The 17,118-nt window shown below is 36.6% G+C and overlaps 1 protein-coding gene across 5 annotated transcripts in view; it reads left to right on the top strand.

Moving 5' to 3' along the window:
• VPS13B (vacuolar protein sorting 13 homolog B) overlaps positions 1 to 17,118 on the top strand; it is a 445,653-nt gene that overhangs the window by 62,807 nt on the left and 365,728 nt on the right. For all 5 annotated transcript variants that reach the window (XM_080340706.1, XM_080340704.1, XM_080340705.1 and 2 more), the window contains 6 exons: positions 5 to 142; positions 1,500 to 1,587; positions 6,897 to 7,088; positions 7,687 to 7,856; positions 11,483 to 11,677; positions 12,857 to 12,981. In XM_080340706.1, coding sequence (XP_080196832.1) covers positions 5 to 142; positions 1,500 to 1,587; positions 6,897 to 7,088; positions 7,687 to 7,856; positions 11,483 to 11,677; positions 12,857 to 12,981 — 908 coding nt within the window. The remainder of the gene's footprint in view (positions 1 to 4; positions 143 to 1,499; positions 1,588 to 6,896; positions 7,089 to 7,686; positions 7,857 to 11,482; positions 11,678 to 12,856; positions 12,982 to 17,118) is intronic.

The raw sequence follows: 17,118 nt of genomic DNA, 5'->3' as shown, positions 1-17,118 counted from the left end.
GAAGGAAGCCTACTTCTTTAATTGCGGAGAAAACTTGAGTGCAAAAGGGATGACATACCTTACCAATTCACTATTTGATTATAGAAGTCCAGAAAATAACAGTATTCGTGCAGAATTTATATTGGATGCAGCTCATCATAAGGTCAGAAAATTACATTTTTTCTCAGAAAAAAAATTCTGATACTATCTAATGGATTTCTAATGATTAGTTCTGTGTACTATTAGATGACTGATTTTCATTACTTTGTCATGTTTAGCTGAATCTTACTTTGCAGATGGAAAAACAAACAAACAAACAGTAAACCTTCCTGTTTAAAAACAAAACAAAACCGTGTGCAAACAAACCTCAAACTCCTGTACTACCCCAAAACCTGAATTAATGCCATAGACTACAGAACATCTGCAGAGAAAAACAGATATGAGAGAATACTGGCAAAAGACCCAGCTTTACCAGCACATACCACTTTAATCCCAACTAGCAAGTACTTAATGGTCTTCAAACCAATAAGTGCTGTCTTGGAAACCAGATCATTTCATTTCATTCAGTGTTCATTTTATTGTCAATGTGCTTTATCTTAGATGTACTTAGATGAAGTCTTGCTAATTCTGCCTTTGGTAGAGACAAATTTTCAGACACCGATAGTCTCTGTTCTTGTAAATTGTGCAGTCCAGCTTTATTCTCACTTTATTCCCTGACTGCAATTATTGAAGACTGGATGTGGTGACCAAGGTGGTCCCTTGCAGGTGTGTTCATAGGTAGAGTTCTATGTGTGATTGTACAGGTAAGCCATTTACAATTTTGAATATATCTAATTTATTTTAAATAATTTCAACTTTTTAATACTACTGATGTAGTCTAACCTGAAGAATACCATAAAAATGAAATTATTTAGTGAAATCACAATTGCTTATACATATTCAGACATCTCCCATAGTGTGTTTTAGTTTTAAGCTTTGCTCTTTCCATTGCCTGTCTTTGATGCTTTTATGATTTGCCTGTTTTTGGCAAGAGGGAAAGTGAACTTGCTGTTTAATAATGAATTATGTTATATATAAATCCCAACGATGGCATAAAGTCTTAATATGTTTCCTCCTGTTTAAAGATAAAACCGCGGTATTCCTTAAATAACAAAGCTAGAATGAATGAGCTTCAGCTTTCAGTGTATTTAATTAGGCAGATCTGTTGGTTGCAAGAGGTCAAGTGAAGAATATTTACTCCATTAAAGGTAATAATTAACTAGATGATATTGATGAATTGGTCAGCATGTCCACTGGAATTATGGATGTGCCTTTGTGTGGCCACAAATAGAAGTTACATTACCTATTGGAGAGGTGAATTCTTTGGGATAACCTCTGTCCTTTGTTTTGATAAGCCTTTCTGTGTGTTGATGCACAAATCCAAACATAAAAATACCTCTCCCATACCAACCTATCAGCTGGTAATCTCAAGATTCTTTCCTTATACAACGTTTTCTTTGTTTGCTTTGCTTTGTTGGTAGGAGACGTACACAGAGATAGCTGGAATGCAGAGATTCGGGGCTTTCTACATGGATTACTTGTACACAATGGAAAGCACCAGTGGCAAAGGTACCTTTATTTATCTTTGTTTACCCTGTTAAATAATAAAAACAAAGACTTTTCATGCCCAACTGGTCCGTTAGCAGCTGTCCTCTAACTTACCTTAGATTTACTGTCAGGTTCATCATTAAAATGGTTACATCTTCACTGATGTTGAGGCGGGCTGTTTTGGTTAGCTATTGATTGTTACTGTTCTCTTTTTTTCCCCTGTGTAAGTAATCACAATGATATCAGTAGCAAAACTGTAGGACTGGTGATAGGACATCATGGAGTCTGATGTTTTTTTTTTTTTAAGTTGTCATTATTGACTTTGGGGAGGAGGGGGAAAACTCTTTTCTGAAACCCTGGTTGAAGACTGAAGTTTGTCCTCAGTATGCGAAAGATGAAAAGGACTGTCATTTTCTCCTAGGAAGAAAAATGCAAGGGTCATAGTGTGGAGAATTAGTCTTTAAATATACATCTGAACGCTTTTTTTTTTTTTTAGCAAGTATTAGCCTAGGCCGTGCATACATAGATACTGGCTAATTCTAAATAATTTTTGAGATGCCTATCAGTTCTTTTCTAAAGCTGAGAGAATACAGTGGATTCAATGTAGTAAGTATGTCTACTTTTTTGAGTGTCACAAAAGCCAGGACAAAGGAGTTAATGTATCCACAAGTAATTTGTATGTATTTTTATATAGATGTTCTTATTGTGAATCGCTATGTGTTTCCTCTCTACTTCTGGGAAGATTGTCTTCTACAGTTGCTGCTCTGCAGCTTTATTGCTTGAGTAACGCTTTCTTCACCGCCTGTGCATTTATTATCATGGATGCTATTTCTGTGAGCATGCATTGGGAACTTCTTGCTCTTTTGTGACTGAATGTTTTTCTGTCTCTGCCTCCTAGTTCAACTTACTTACCTAGGTTTTTTGCACATATTTGTCTTTATGTAAGAGAAGCATCAAGTGCTAGTGTTTTTGTTTTCTGGATTTGTTGGACATTAAGTATTAAAGTAGTAGGAAAGAAAAACTATAAGTTTGGTTAGAGAATGGATCAGGCAAAGCTTATAAAAAGAAATAAAAGGTACCATTGCCTTCAATAGTAAAGATACACTAGGTAATTTAACAGTTCTTTCCTGGCTCTGAGTCTTTTTTCTGTGTAATGTGGGTGTGACATGAAGCTGTGAAAATGTACATTAAGTCAAGCTTCTACTGCAGTCTAGTTCTGTTTCTAACAAAGAAAAAGCTGTTTAATTGCATGTAGAACATTTATGGAGAGCAGTAGAAGATCTTATCTCCTTTTTTCTTGATATAGAAATTTCAATGTGCACAGTTTATTTGATTATGAGGAAAAATAGGTTTTGTGGAGTATTTTGTCTTGTTCCTATGAATGCATGAGGGATTTAATGACATATCTAAGCCTTTTCAGAAACGGCTGAACTCAAGTGTGTTTTTTTTTTTGTTCTCCCCTCAAGACCAGGCTACTGGTGTTTTCTGGCTACCTTTTGCCTTCCTCAGCTTCCTTTCTATTTGTTTCAGTTTACTTTTACAGAGCCTTGGCTTTTATTCCCTGTATCATTCACCAGGTAAACACCTCACAAAATGTAGTTTGGCTTCGTATCAAGTCTTGCTGTGTTCTTTGATTTCAGCGTTACTACCTGTAAGCTACTTGACTACATAAAAGAACGAATAATTAATTTTTAAATTAATAGTTAAAATGGTTGTTACAATGCTAGAATTAAGAACTTAAACCCTTACATTTTTTGATAGTTTTTGTTCCTCAGAAAAGCAAATAGGACATTTGTTGCTAATTATGTTCTAGCTAGTTTTTTCCATATTTTGAGTCAAGTATGTAATTATTAAATAGAACATCAACAAATAGGTATAAATTATATCATTTACAATGAAGGTATAAATACCTCAAGATTTTAAAATCAATATAAATCTTGCTACATTTTTAACATTAGGTGTTTATACAAAAGTATTTATGTAAAAGTTTACATTTCGCTATTTCTTGTTTTGACATAGTTAACTTTTTTTTAGTTACAATTAGTGCATACCAACTTCAGTTAAAAAAACCTCCCCAGCTTAAGTTATAGGAGGCCGTTACTGTGATTGTAAGATTTTTATCTGTCAAGGCAATTTTGGTTTGACACCTTCTTTGCCCTTTTAACCTTTCCCGAAGCGTACGATTACTGATTAAACTGCAAGTGCCTCATGGATAACATTAGCCTCAGGAGTTTCATCTTTCGCTTGTAGATGTGCCTTAATCACTTTTAGTATTTTGAATGAAAATAAGACAGTAGTCTTAATTAGAAATTCTGCCTGTTCTTCCCTTCCAACTTGTTTCAGTTTTTTACTTTGTATTTCAATACAAAACAGTAATTTCCCTGGAACACTGTATGATCTGTCAGTTCCCCGATCAGTGATTTGCATGACCTATGGACCTAACGAGGTGTACTTTTGAAGTAGTGTTTTGTTTATAATGTCTACCTATCTATTTTGGTGACAAGTTTATTGTGCAGCACTCTCATTTTAAGATTTTTTTTGTCAGTTGGGGTTAGACTTGGTTTACAGAGAGCTGAAGGCGCAGTGATCAGATGTTACTTTCCTTTATGCATCTGTGAAGTTTGAAAATTAACCTGCGATCACCAGCTTCTGTAGAACCAATAGGTTTTCTATCACATTCTCTTTGCACTTAGTTAGAATTAAATGGAACTATTCCAGAAAGTGGTTTGTATAAATGCTTTCACTTTGGTATGTTATTCATATACATACAATATATAAAAATGAGTGGTTTTTTTCTTTTTGAAAAAGGAGGCTGTTATTACTTCTAGAGGCTTTTGGCATTGATACTTTATGTGAGGTCATGGGTTATTTTTTTTACACTTTTAAATGTTAATCTGAACTGGATACTGTTTAGAATTGGAAGGACAAAAGTGCGTGTTAACTGCATATAAAGTAAAGCATACCCTGACAGCAGGCTGTACGCGGGCTTTTTAAAAAACCATCTTTTTCAGGATTTATTAAAATGGTTGTAACTTCAGTTCCATTTGAAGATTTTAATAGATTTCATGAGGTAGTATCTTTCTGTCCTTTTTGTCCTTTTTTTTCTTATTTTTTCTTCTTCCTCTCAGAAATGGTAAACAAAACACCAAGGGAAGCAGAGAATATAAATGCTCTCACCATCAACTTCTGTTGGGCTTTTGGGCACTAAGTTAATTGTTCTGCTGATCATACAGGCCTCTAAAGGCCTGCAGAGCATTAGACGAGCTCTGTGTCAAATTGAACGTAGTCTCTGTTTATGCAGGGACCTTTTCCTTGCTGGTGCTTAGAAGCAAGAACATTTTATAGAGTATGATTTAAAGATTAGGGAAAAACCCCCTATCCTTCCTTCCTTTCCACCCAAGCTCACCTCCTCCACTAAAAAGACTGTTTCAAACAAGTACAATAAAGGAGGGAGGAAAAAGGGAGCGTTCCACTGGAGGATGAAGCGTGACAATGTTCTTCTCAGGCAACCAGAAATAAAACATGTTTTCTTCCAGTTGTTTTAAAATAAAGATTTGCTTTGAAGTTATGAAGTGTACCATACCAGGCTACTTAACCACAAAGCCTCAGCTACTCAGAAGATGACAGATCCTACATCTCTTTGACAAAGTGGGTAGGTCAACTGTGTGCAGCAGCTGCAGCTCCCGCAGCCCGGGCTGGCACGCTGAACCTATCTTGCCATTTATGTGAGTATGGACAGATTGTGTCAGTGAGAAAGCTGGTAGAGGGAGAATGTGGAATTGTCAGATTTTCCTGTGGTTTTTAGGCCATAGTTCTGTGTAGGTGTCTTTAGTTTGCTACTGTAACAGAAAGGCAGGAGGTTATTAGATTTATTCAAGGAAATAGGTTGATGTGTGTCCAGGCAAATGGGTGAAAAGAGGAATGAAATCTATCTTGCACTGACTATGTGTGTAAAATCCATATTCGATAAGAGTTTGGAAATCACTTGAAAAATATTACTGTTCAGAAGGACCATCATGGAAGTGCACTGCTTACACAGCCTTTGGTTTCTGTGGCTTAGCTGGCCACAAGTACAAGGAGAACATATCAAATGGACAGCTCTGCAATTGCGGAAGAGTTAAATTGTGGAAACCAAGGTGAAATTGGTGCGAACAGCTGTGCGTTTCCTGGCTTTCCTGTTTGTCACAGCTTTGATTGGGTGGATTGTGGAGTACTGTGCTATCTAAGGAGTGTGTGCTATCAAGATTCACTGAATGAATTAAGCTGTCATCCTACAATTTATCTCAGAACTGTTTCATGTTTATAGATTAAGTGGTCTCAGAATCCATTTAATCTTGATGTTTATTTTGTCAGACTGTTTGTTTAATGGTTAGCAAGACATTTAATGTTTAGCACTTGTGTCAAAGCAATGAAGGCTCTGTCGAAGTGATGATTTATTAGAAAATAATATGAGTGAAATTCTGCAAACTAAATATGGTGGGAGGGTAAGGTGATTTTCTTACAAGGCAAATGTAACAGGGAAACAACAGCCTCTGATATTTGCATAATTTAACTGAAGAATTTCCATATGATATGTTTAGGGAAATGTTGTCATACTGTTTGACAGCTGATGAGTAATCTATATACAGTGAATGTGTGATTTTGGTCTACCTCATTACTTTACATGTGTATCAGAGAAATGACAACTATAATTGGTATACTAGTTGCTATTCTGAGTGCAGAGGTGTTAGATCTTGTGGATGCAGAGACTCTGAGATAATGACTGAAGAAGTTTTCATTCTCGCTGCCCATGCTTTACCTTGTCAGTGAATGGAAGGAAGAGTCAGTCTGGTTTACGATGATAGAGTGTGATTGTCATTGCTGTTCCAGCCTGTGTACCAGCAGTTTGCATTTCAAGGGCCCATATCTGTAGTTCCTTCATGGTACACATTTTCCTTGACTGGTGAGGATAGGTATTTTTGTGGTAAACTACAGAAAGTTTTCAACAGCACAGCTGGCATCTGGGAGTTAATTTGCCACAGAAGTTGGGAGATAGTTTGGACACTTTCCCAGTGTCCCAAGCTTGAAAGATGCCAAGTTATTGGAAAGATTCCTGAATTGTGCTGCTCTCAAAGGCAAGGCGGTCTCTTGGCCCTGTTTGTTCTGCATTAAACAGGAATAATGTTTGTTTACACTTGTTAAACTAGACATGGTGTATTTATGTGTTCAATTTGCATTGTTATATTTTCTGTATATAAGTCTGTGATCATGAGTTTGAAACAAAAGTAGCTGATAATTTTGATGTCAAATTGTTTGGTGTAATTTGTTTTTATTTATAAAACTTCTTGTAGTTTCTGGGAATCAGCAAGACCTTTCATCTGTAAAGAGTGAAGATTTTGGAAATGTTCAGGAGATGTCTACAAAAAGCCTCATTGTAGGCCCACTCAATCTTCGATTGGATAGCAGTGCAGTACACCGGATAATGAAAATGATAGTTTGTGCTCTGGAACATGAATATGAACCGTACAGCAGAACTAAGCCAGGTTTGCTCCTATTGCATATATGCAAACATTCAGAATTAAAACAGGCCAAATTCAGGGCTCTTGAAGGGGCAGCTTCCACATAGTTAAAGTCTAAATCTGCCAGGGGATTTTATGACTCCAGAAAGCAAAATAAAGATAAAATTAATCACTGTACCCCCTCAGTGTTGGATGTACCTCCGAGATAATTTCAGACACTTTGGAGACCATTTTTTTTCAATCCCAAGCCTTTTGTTGAGTAATGGAGGCTTATTTAATTAACAACTCTAGCTTAATTTTGGATTATGGAGAAGAAAGTATCCCTGTTAGTATGTATTTATTAGTTTGAAGTAATAGTTATATAGGATAAAAATGCATGGAAACAAGCTATTGTAGAGTGTTAACATGAGTTTCTGAAAAAGAACTGTACAGATTTCAAAGTAAGGCAAGTCAAGTTACAATTTCATTTAGCCTAAGGTGGAACCAGTGTGGAATAAAATCATTAGCTATGAAGGGTGAGGGAGGGAAGGTTTCCATTTTTTGCTAATCGTTTCTGAAACAACAAGTGTAGGAGATATGTTATATGTTTTGGTCAAACACATGTAATCTTCGTTTATTGTAGATATTGTGGATGGAAATAGAACTATGCCGAGCTCAGAAGAAGTAGCATCATTGGAGGAATACATTCCCACTCGACTTACAACATTCACTGTTCTTAAGTGTACTATTATGATTCCTGTGGCAGAATTCAATTTACTAGACCACTTGATGCCCGTAATCATGGGTGAGAAGGTATGTATGCACAGCTATTTATTCATTTATTTATATCAACATTTGATGTTTCATATAAACTTTCCGACAGGGCTGTTATTCCTTGTGGCGGGTGTATTGCTGAGTTCCAAATTAATTTGGTACCCAGCAGCCTTCCCTTCAGATATGAAAGACAAGTGGTGTCTGCAGTGACTAGCTAGACTTGTAAACTGAAGGTGTCATGTAGTGGTAGGAAAGAAGAATTTAGAAGGAAGATGATTTTTAAATCATCAGGCAAATTAAAAAGAACTAGCTGCAACTTGAAGTTTTTTATGGAAACCTATTATCAGAAGAGTACCTGTTGTCTTTTTGGCACGCAGGCCTTCCCAGACTCAGTCAAGTCTGAAATCTTTGGATACATAGGCTCAGTAAAGACTTCCCAGATGTTAACGGCCAGCTGTGTGTACTAGTTCCAGCCAGGACACCAGCAGGACTTTAACTGTTACTGAGCATTTAACTGCTGGGTGACTAGCTCAGAGAGCCAGAAATGAAATTTTCTGACAGTCTTACTTGGTTTTATCTTCTGGATATATGTAGCAGATCTCCAGCTAAAGAATCCTGTACTGGTTTTATTCCTACAGGGCACCTTCCTTGGTGCACAAAGCTGAGGTACCATAGGGATGACTCTGTTTTGTAGTGAAGACTTGCAGTAGGTTTACCTCTTGTGGCAGAGGTTGAAGATATTTTATGGATAAGGGAAGAGTTGGGAAGAAGAGGAAAAAAAAAATTCGGATCTTGATTGAGCTCAATTTCTAGGAATTTTCATCTGATATTAAAGACTTACGATGTTTTTCACACATGGACACCAAATATGTGTTCCTTGTACTTGACGGTGAGCTTTTTCAGTGGGGATGTATTTTGTGGAAGCTCTCAGTATTTATGGTTCCAGTTAAAGCAAATGGAGTTAGGCTTCTATTTGTGAAGTATTTTACTATGATAAACATTCAAAAATTGGCATTCAAATGGTCTTCCAGAATTAGTGGATTATTTTCGTATGGGCCTTTCTTTTCAATTATAATTTCTTGTCTAAAATGGAGATGAAGTTGTATATTCTGAAGGTCCTGTGAAACTAACCTTATTAGTATTTGTGAAGCATTTGTATATAAGAAAGGTAAAAACCATTTGAACAAGCTTTTTTTTTTTTTTTAATCAGAGATGGATTTGATTAGTATTACATGATGGAAGGCACAATGACATTAAATTGTCTTTATAACATAAGAGGTACCTACTGATTAGAGGAGCACTGTCTAACTTGTGTTGTATTTTTTCATAAAATGTACTCATTTACAGCATGTTTATGTGACTTACGATTGGAAATGGATGCACAAGAGGACAGAGTACAGAAAGTCAATTTATGATGTTTCTTATAGTGTGCTTGCATAACCATTTTTGTTGGCACGGTAACATACACATTAATATTTCACTGGGGTCACTAGTCTCTAGACTGCAACATATGTAAAATTTCAAGCATATGGCATTTAATTGGGGAGGGTGTATCTTTATCTTAAATTTAGACTCCTTATCTTTTCAGTTAAGGTGTCTGGACTGAGTGAACTGGTGGCACTATTAGAAAATGGGGCATTATCAAGTGCCTAATCAGAAGCATTATTTCTTTTAAGCCTATAATAACCCTGTGGATTGTGGTGCTTTTCACATTATTGGGATGGGCAGATGGTATTTTAATATTGGGAGAACAGCCCCATATTTATTGTATATTTGAGGCAAACAAGTTGAATTCAAGTGAACTTGTTGGTTATTTTTTTCTTTTTCACTTGGAGTTTCAATGTGTTTCCCGAGTGAAGCCAAGCCTGTTCAAAATAAGAATAGTTTTAAATTTTAGATTGAAAGTCATACACACATCAACTTATTGTCCTATATTGATACAAGTTTAATAACATTTTTAGATTCATAGAGTAACTTGGATTGGGAAAGATCTCTGGAGGTGGTGTCCACAAGTCCAACACCCTGCTCAAAGCAATCCCAAGTAGAGCAGATTGCTCCAGGTGTTGTCCAGTCAAGTGCTGAATTAGCTCCAAGGATAGAGCTTCCATAAAAAGCTTTCCCATAGACCTGCTTGGAGTTGCCTGTGTTTCAGTTTGTGTCCATTGTGACTCACTCCTCAGGGTACAGAAACCTCTGACAAGAGTCTGGCCCCCTCTGGTCTGTCCCTTCCCAACAGGCAGCTGCAGGCAGCAGCAGGATCTCCCAACGGCCTTCTCCAGGCTGAGTGACTCCACTTGTCTCTCTCCCAAGAGAGAGCTCATGCCCCATCCCCCTAACCACTTTGGTAGCCCTCCAACAAACTTTTTCTAATACGTCCACATCTTTCTTGTACTGGATACAGTACTTGATTTTAATGGATACTATGAAAAATGTGTAAAATTGCAATATTTATTTTTTTGAATGGTGTCTGAGATGTCTGGCATGACTCTGAATACATAATATGACAATACAAAGGTTAGATCAGCATGGGTTTAGTATGGTGATGGTGCTTTGGAGTGCTAAAAATGTAAGCAAATATTTTAAAGAACAAAATATTTTGACTTTGTGTATTCTTGTAATGGGTTGACCCTGGCCAGCTGCTCACTCAGCCACGCTCTCCTTCCCCTCCTCAACAGGACGTGGGAGAGAGAATAGGATGTGTCAAGACAAAGAGGGGATAGATCACTTACCAATTACCATTACGAACAAAATGGACTCAACTTACAGAAAATAAATTTCTTGCCAATTTAAATATATTTAGATAGTGAGAAACAAAGTCAAGAATCAAATAAGACCTTTCTCCTGTGCCCTCTTTTTCCCAGGCTCAACTTCACTCTTCTTCTCCAGCCCCATGACGCAAGGGCTGGGGAATGTGGAGCTGCGGTCAGTCTGTAGCAGTTCTGCTCTGCCACTCTTCTTCCTCACGCTTTTCCCCTTCTCCACCCTGTGTCTTTCCCACACTCCCTGAGGAAAAACTGGCTCTTGTGTGGGCTCTCCACAGGGCTGCAGTATGGATATCTGCTCTGGTGTGGTCTCTTCCACGGGCTGCAGGGAATTACCTGCTCCACTGTGGTCTCCTCTGTGGGTTGCAGGGGCACATCTGCTCTGGTGCCTGAAGCACCACCTTACCCCCCTGCTCCTTTTTCTCTGACCTTGCTGTTTGTGTTGCTATTTCTCACTTTTTAACCCCCATCCTCTCAGCCTGTGTGGTGCTTTTGCCTTTTCTTAAATATGTTTTCACAGAGGTGCCACCAGCTTGGCCAGTGGGCTCAGCAGCATCTTGTGGTGGGGCCACTGCAGCACCGGGTGGAACTGGGTGAACTGTGTGGGCCCGGCACAGGGCAGCCCCTGATCTCCCTGCTGCCCGCTCCCCAGCACTTACACCTAAGACAATTCCAGAGAAAACGTTTATGCATGAATTTCAGACTTCAGTGAAATTATTTTGAAAAGATTTGAGAATTTCTACTATAGTGACCAAAAGGCTATGATATCCCTAAACAGTATATTACACGTAGATTTGCTTCTGAGTGAGGGAGTGGTAAGAATATGTAAATATGATAGATAATACATCTGTAGTATAATAATTGCATGTGTTGTTTTGTTCTTCTCCCCCACCTCTATCCTAGAACTTAAGTGGCCTGTTAAATGCTGCAAGCTTCCAGCCCCTGCGGCCTTTACCTTCCGTGCGAATTTTGGTGGATAAAGTCAATGTGGAACACTCAGTGCCCATGTACGCCGAGCAGCTGGTGCACACAGTGAGCAGCCTCAGCCAGCCCTCTGACAACCTGCTGCACTACTGCTACTCACACTGCTATCTGAAGGTAAAACAAGGCTGGAGATCTGTTTCTTATTGCAGTGTGCTGAGAAAAAGTTAATATAAGTATGGGATAATCCTAAGTGTTAGCAGGTTTCTTGAGAGAAAGTTTTCAACTTGTCTAAAAGGATGGGAAGTGAACACATTTCACAGAATGTCATCGTTTGGGATCGCTGCCTCTGACCTGAGCCAAATGTTTTGCAATACGAACAAAGAACTTCACATGAGGAAACTGCACAGACTAAAGCCCCAAGGTCTTTGTGGCAAGATGGAGTTAAAATAATTTGGAAAGAAACCTTTCCTCTCTTCTAGGACAGTGCTTGTAGAACATGTAGATTGCAGTGAATTAATAGATACCATAACAGATATTTAAACAATAAAATTCTTACTATCTGCATAAAACCAGCTCTGTCCCAGAACTGCATGGCAAGTGTTCAGTTTTCTGGGTGGCGTGTTTACTTTCTGTTGCGTTTAAAGCGATTGAGATGGTGATATTGCAACTCATCTGTATGTTTTTCAGTTTGAGGGCATTTTTTTCTATTCATTAAGTTCTTAGCAGATGTTTGATCAGTGTTTGCAAAACAAGGACTTCAATTTTGATTTTATAGGGTTTATTTGTTAGCTTTAATATAGACCAAAGTGTTCTGTTCTTATGTGAATGGTGGTACACACCATGTTAAATGGTGAATTTTACAACCATTTCTCTTCCATATTGAACACAGGAAAGTCATAAAGAATAGTTGTGATGAACCTTTCTTTAGGTGCTCTTATTAAGAAAAAAACCTTTGAAGGGAAGCTTCTCATTTCCTTAAATACCACTTTTTTTTTTTTAGGCGAATATTATTTTATTTTATAAGAAAGGCAATGTGCAATCTGCAGTTTTAAAGGATATAGAATAATATAGTTTAGTTGATAAATTATAATTAGGCATTTTAAAAAAAATCAACAAAGCATCATTAATATTTAAGCGAAGAAAATATTTTTATATATATTCCTATTGGGACATTATTTTAGGTAGATTTTTCTAGTTATTTTTGTGTTTGAGGGGAAAGCAATTATCTAAAAATAATATAAAATTTATTTTATATTTATTGAGTGTATTTAAAAATGTGTTTGTTATAAAATTAACTTGAAAGTGATCTAATCATGTTATAGTATATACTTTGACCAACTTAATTTGTTTCAGGTATTTGGTTTTCAAGCAGCACTGACTTGTTTGGACAGTAAAGGATTGTACTGCTTCCCTGTTCCAGTTATCCCCTCATTCAGTACTGCTCTCTATGGCAAGCTAATCAAGTTTCCCAAATATTGGTGAGCATTAATCACATACAGTGTATTTAAATAATATGTACTCAACTACTCTTGTTTTTTTAATGAATAGTTTAAAAAGACTGAGCTCCATATATATCCCTAAACTTCTCTGTCTCTTCTATCATAGTCTACTATTAAGGCTATTATCATTAGTTTCTATATTAGGATAGCTGCTAATAAATATTTTAGGCCCTCGTTTAGTTGAGAGAAGAGGCTACACAAGCCCTGTAGTAAATAGCTTTCTTCTAGTCTTTGTGGAATTCTGTGAACAAGTTTCGTTTTTTCCTTCAGTGGATGCGAAGTTGAAGTTGTATACTGTTGGCAGACTCGTTGTGTTTAACTGAACAGGTCAGCTCTTTCTGTTTAAAACTCCACCAAATAAAAAGCAACAAATAGGGACAAAAAAAGCACCGACCCAAACCACTCCAGCCCCAGAAAATGTGTTTTAACATTGTGGTATGAAGTTGTTTGTAGTAGTTCAGATTTTAAATGCAAACATTTATTTTCTGAAAACAATTCTGTGTGTCGTTATAAATTGAGCTATATGATTATTTTTTAAAAAAAAACTTTAATGGTGTGGAAATTTAGTATTTCAGTTTAGTTCTACAGGTTAAATCTTGGGGTCATAAATTTCAATGTGTAATAGTTTTTTATTAATAAATTGTATTAATACAAATCTCTTTTCAAGAAAATGCATTTAGGCATTTCTTTGGACAGGACATTAGTTTTCTTTCTCTCTCATTTTGAGCAGTCTGTGATACTGCTCTGTGACTAGATCCATACAAACAATCTTGTGTAAAATGACAAGATAACAGGAAAACATGTTAACATGTTAAATACTTTGTCTTCAAATATTGTATATTGTATAGCTAATTTGTAAGTCATTTGTTCATGAAAGTTTAATGAATTATTAAAAAAAACCCTACGCATAGGATTGTTTATAGTGTCACATATACAATATATTAGTTTGTTTCTCACCAGCTGTGATACAATGTTAAATATGAAAGGTTTTTAGCATAATCAGCACACCACCAGGTGGTAGCAGCCTGATTGACTTTGTTGTATTTTCCATCAATAGTTTAGAGAAGTACTAAGCACTTCAAATGAATTTCTGTTCTCTTGTGGCATTTTGCAAAAGAGAATAGATGTTACCAGGATAATGCATCATGAGTACGTCGCTACTGTTAGGATTGACAGCCTTTCCTGACATGACCTGGCTTTTAACACTAAGCTCTGGTTAGTGGTCCTTATTAGTAAACTGTAGAAATAAATTAATGTTTAATGCTAAACTTAAATTTATTTAGTACATTAGAAAACCCCTGGTTAGTCGTGCAAACCAAAAAAAATACTTCAGAGATGGAAAATGTTTGGAAAAAAATCTACCATCTCATAAGTTGATGGTTTCAGAGTGCTGGTGCTCTCTCGCGAGCGCTCTTGCGCTCTCTTTTGTGTGTGCCTGTGCTCACCGCACTCAGGCTATTGCTCCCTCCTCGGTTTCTCAGGCTTTCCCACACGCTCTGTTCCAGTCTTACCGTCCTGTGCTGTCTTGTGCGTGCACCCTCGTGCACTCGCATTCCCTCTCTTGTGCTTTCTCTGCTTCTCTCTTGTGCTTTCTGTCTTGCTCGTTTTCTTTCTCTCTCTCTCTTTAAAAAATATATTGTATTATGGTGTGTCCCCAGCTGGAAAAGAGAGTACGGTAGACTAATAACACAGAAAAATAAAAATGTGAATTAGTTTTGCGGACTGGAGGCTGGGAATTGGTCCTGCCTTAAAATAGCAAATCATCTATCAGCATTTGTTAGTAGATCTTGTGAGACCAACACTTACTGTAGTCGAGTGTATTTTAAAATAATTTTAGTAGCTTTCTCGCTTTTTTCTGTGATATCTTTCTAAAGCTTATTTATTTATTAACAGTGTGAAATCACTATATAAAATCAACATATTCCAACAATTTATCTAAACTAAGCAACACCAATTTGCGGGTAATAAAGTAGAAAAACAAATGAGTACAGCAGCGACCTGGTTAAATGAAGTGTAGTTTGAAGTGAATAAAACTCCAGATGAAACACATCAAATAGCACTTGAACTAAATCGAAATCAGCATGAGGACTGAGAGCTTCATTGAAGTCATGCAGTGAGTGAGAATTAGTCTGGTAGGATAAACTGGTAATGTCATTAAACTTAAATTCGGTCCTCTCCCCTAAATTATACCACCTGCTTTATTTGGATTTTTAGATTTCACATTCCAGAGTTTCTTAAAGTACACACATCTGATGCTACATGTGTTCTTCTGTTTCTTCGTAGAAAATATATACCGCAGACCATACCTTTTAAAAACAAAGACATTTTATGAACTGTTATGGAATCCCTCAGGTAGTATGTTTTGAGTTAGCAGTGAAAATCTCAGCTTTATTTCTGACATAAATCAGTAGAATAGCTTTCTTTTCTAGTTTCAACATAATAATCTCAAAATGTATATGGTGTATAAAATACTGTTGCAATATTTATTTTTTAAAACTAGTTGATAAACATTGGTAGCATGTTTTAACAGATAAAACTTCAGCAACATCAGCCTAGTAAATTCCAGTAAATTAGCATAAATGTTACAAAAGTGCTGTTTTGTTTGCCTGCTAGATTGATGTCTGTTTTAATTTCAGTTAATACACTTTCTTCTTATAAAAGCAATGTGCTCAGCCTCACTAGTTAACTAAGTCTTGAACATTTTAAAATTGCATAGCTAATCGATTTTTGTACAAAAGTAAAAACATTTGGTCTTTTGTTTTTGTCAAGCATAACAAGATGCAAAATACAATGTTAATGTCAATATTTTACAACATACTTTATGTAGTGTTGCATGCCAGATTGTAAAGCAGCTTTCAAAGCTTTCAGGAGGATGTCTAAAAACAACTGAGAATTAGCAGAATATGGTTAAAAGCCTAGAATGAATGACAAGAATGTTTATTGCCAAACAGAAATCTTAGAGGAATTAGCTGATTTCTTTTTATTTTTTTCTTCTTTTGGCTACGATGGCTATAGTAACAGATGAGGTAATCCAGTGTAAGACACTTCAGTGTTTTAACCCTCTGTCACTTATAAAATATCACTTTATTGGACTTCTGTAGAATTTTGAAGTAATATTAAAGAATATAGATTCTGAATAGCCTGCCTTTATTTTTCTGATATCTGGATTGATAGTGAAGTGTGCTGTCTGTATATTTTGAGATACATATTGGTCCAGTTATGTGTGTTATTTTATTGCTTTTCTTTTCTTGAGCTGTCTTCTCTAAAACCCCGTCGTGTGACAAGCGTTCCAGTCGCTCATTTTCCTTTATCAGGTCTGTGGGAAGGTTCTCACTGCTTGTCTCCAACTGTGACAGCTTTTGAGACTCTTAAACACTGAAATAACATCATAAATGTGGATGATGTGATCTGTCACTGCCCCCTTTTTGTTCATCTTCTTAATCCAGTAGTCTACTTTCAAGGGATCCATTTCCTTGATTATGTGTGTCCTCTTCCTCATTTTGAGATCAGAGACCAGAGCAAAGCTGCTGCTTTGCTGTCCATAAAGAAACACCAGCACAATTTTGGCTCATAGCTGGTTGTGTTAAATTTGGGTGTGAGTGAACCTTTTATGAGCTAGTTGAGGACTTGCTGGCTAAATGAGTATCCTAGAGGATTTCATGGCCTGCATTTTAGTTGTTAGAGAGTAGAGATCAGTTAATTGATTGATCTTGAATTGTTACTCTATCAGAACAAAAATCTGGAATAAAAACTTGTAAGTAGGTCTAGATAATTACTGATAAAAAAAAAAAATATTTGAGAGACTGTTTTTGAACTGTTCTCTGCAGATACCCTCTTAGGAAATAAATTGCAAATTAAACACAGGCAGTGTGCTAATATTGTCAAGCAGTTTCTGACTAGTAGAGATTCTTGACAACGTAGGATTTGATTTGTGTTGGCATTGTCTCTTCCCGTCAGTGCTTTTATTGAAGAGCGAATCATTAAACTTTTGTCAATGTAAAACTTGCTCTGTTGTTAAAGGAAGCCATGTATATCATATGCTGGGTTCCTCAGCTGCCCAGAGATGATATGTCACTTGTTTCGCTTCTGAAAGCTGGGATTACAATTCTGACACAG

The sequence above is a fragment of the Nesoenas mayeri genome (genome assembly GCF_963082525.1).
Source record: "Nesoenas mayeri genome assembly, chromosome: 2".
In the NCBI taxonomy this organism is placed as follows: Eukaryota; Metazoa; Chordata; class Aves; order Columbiformes; family Columbidae; genus Nesoenas; species Nesoenas mayeri.
The sequence above is the reverse complement of the archived record's forward strand: the minus strand, read 5'-3'. Positions and strand labels throughout refer to the sequence as shown.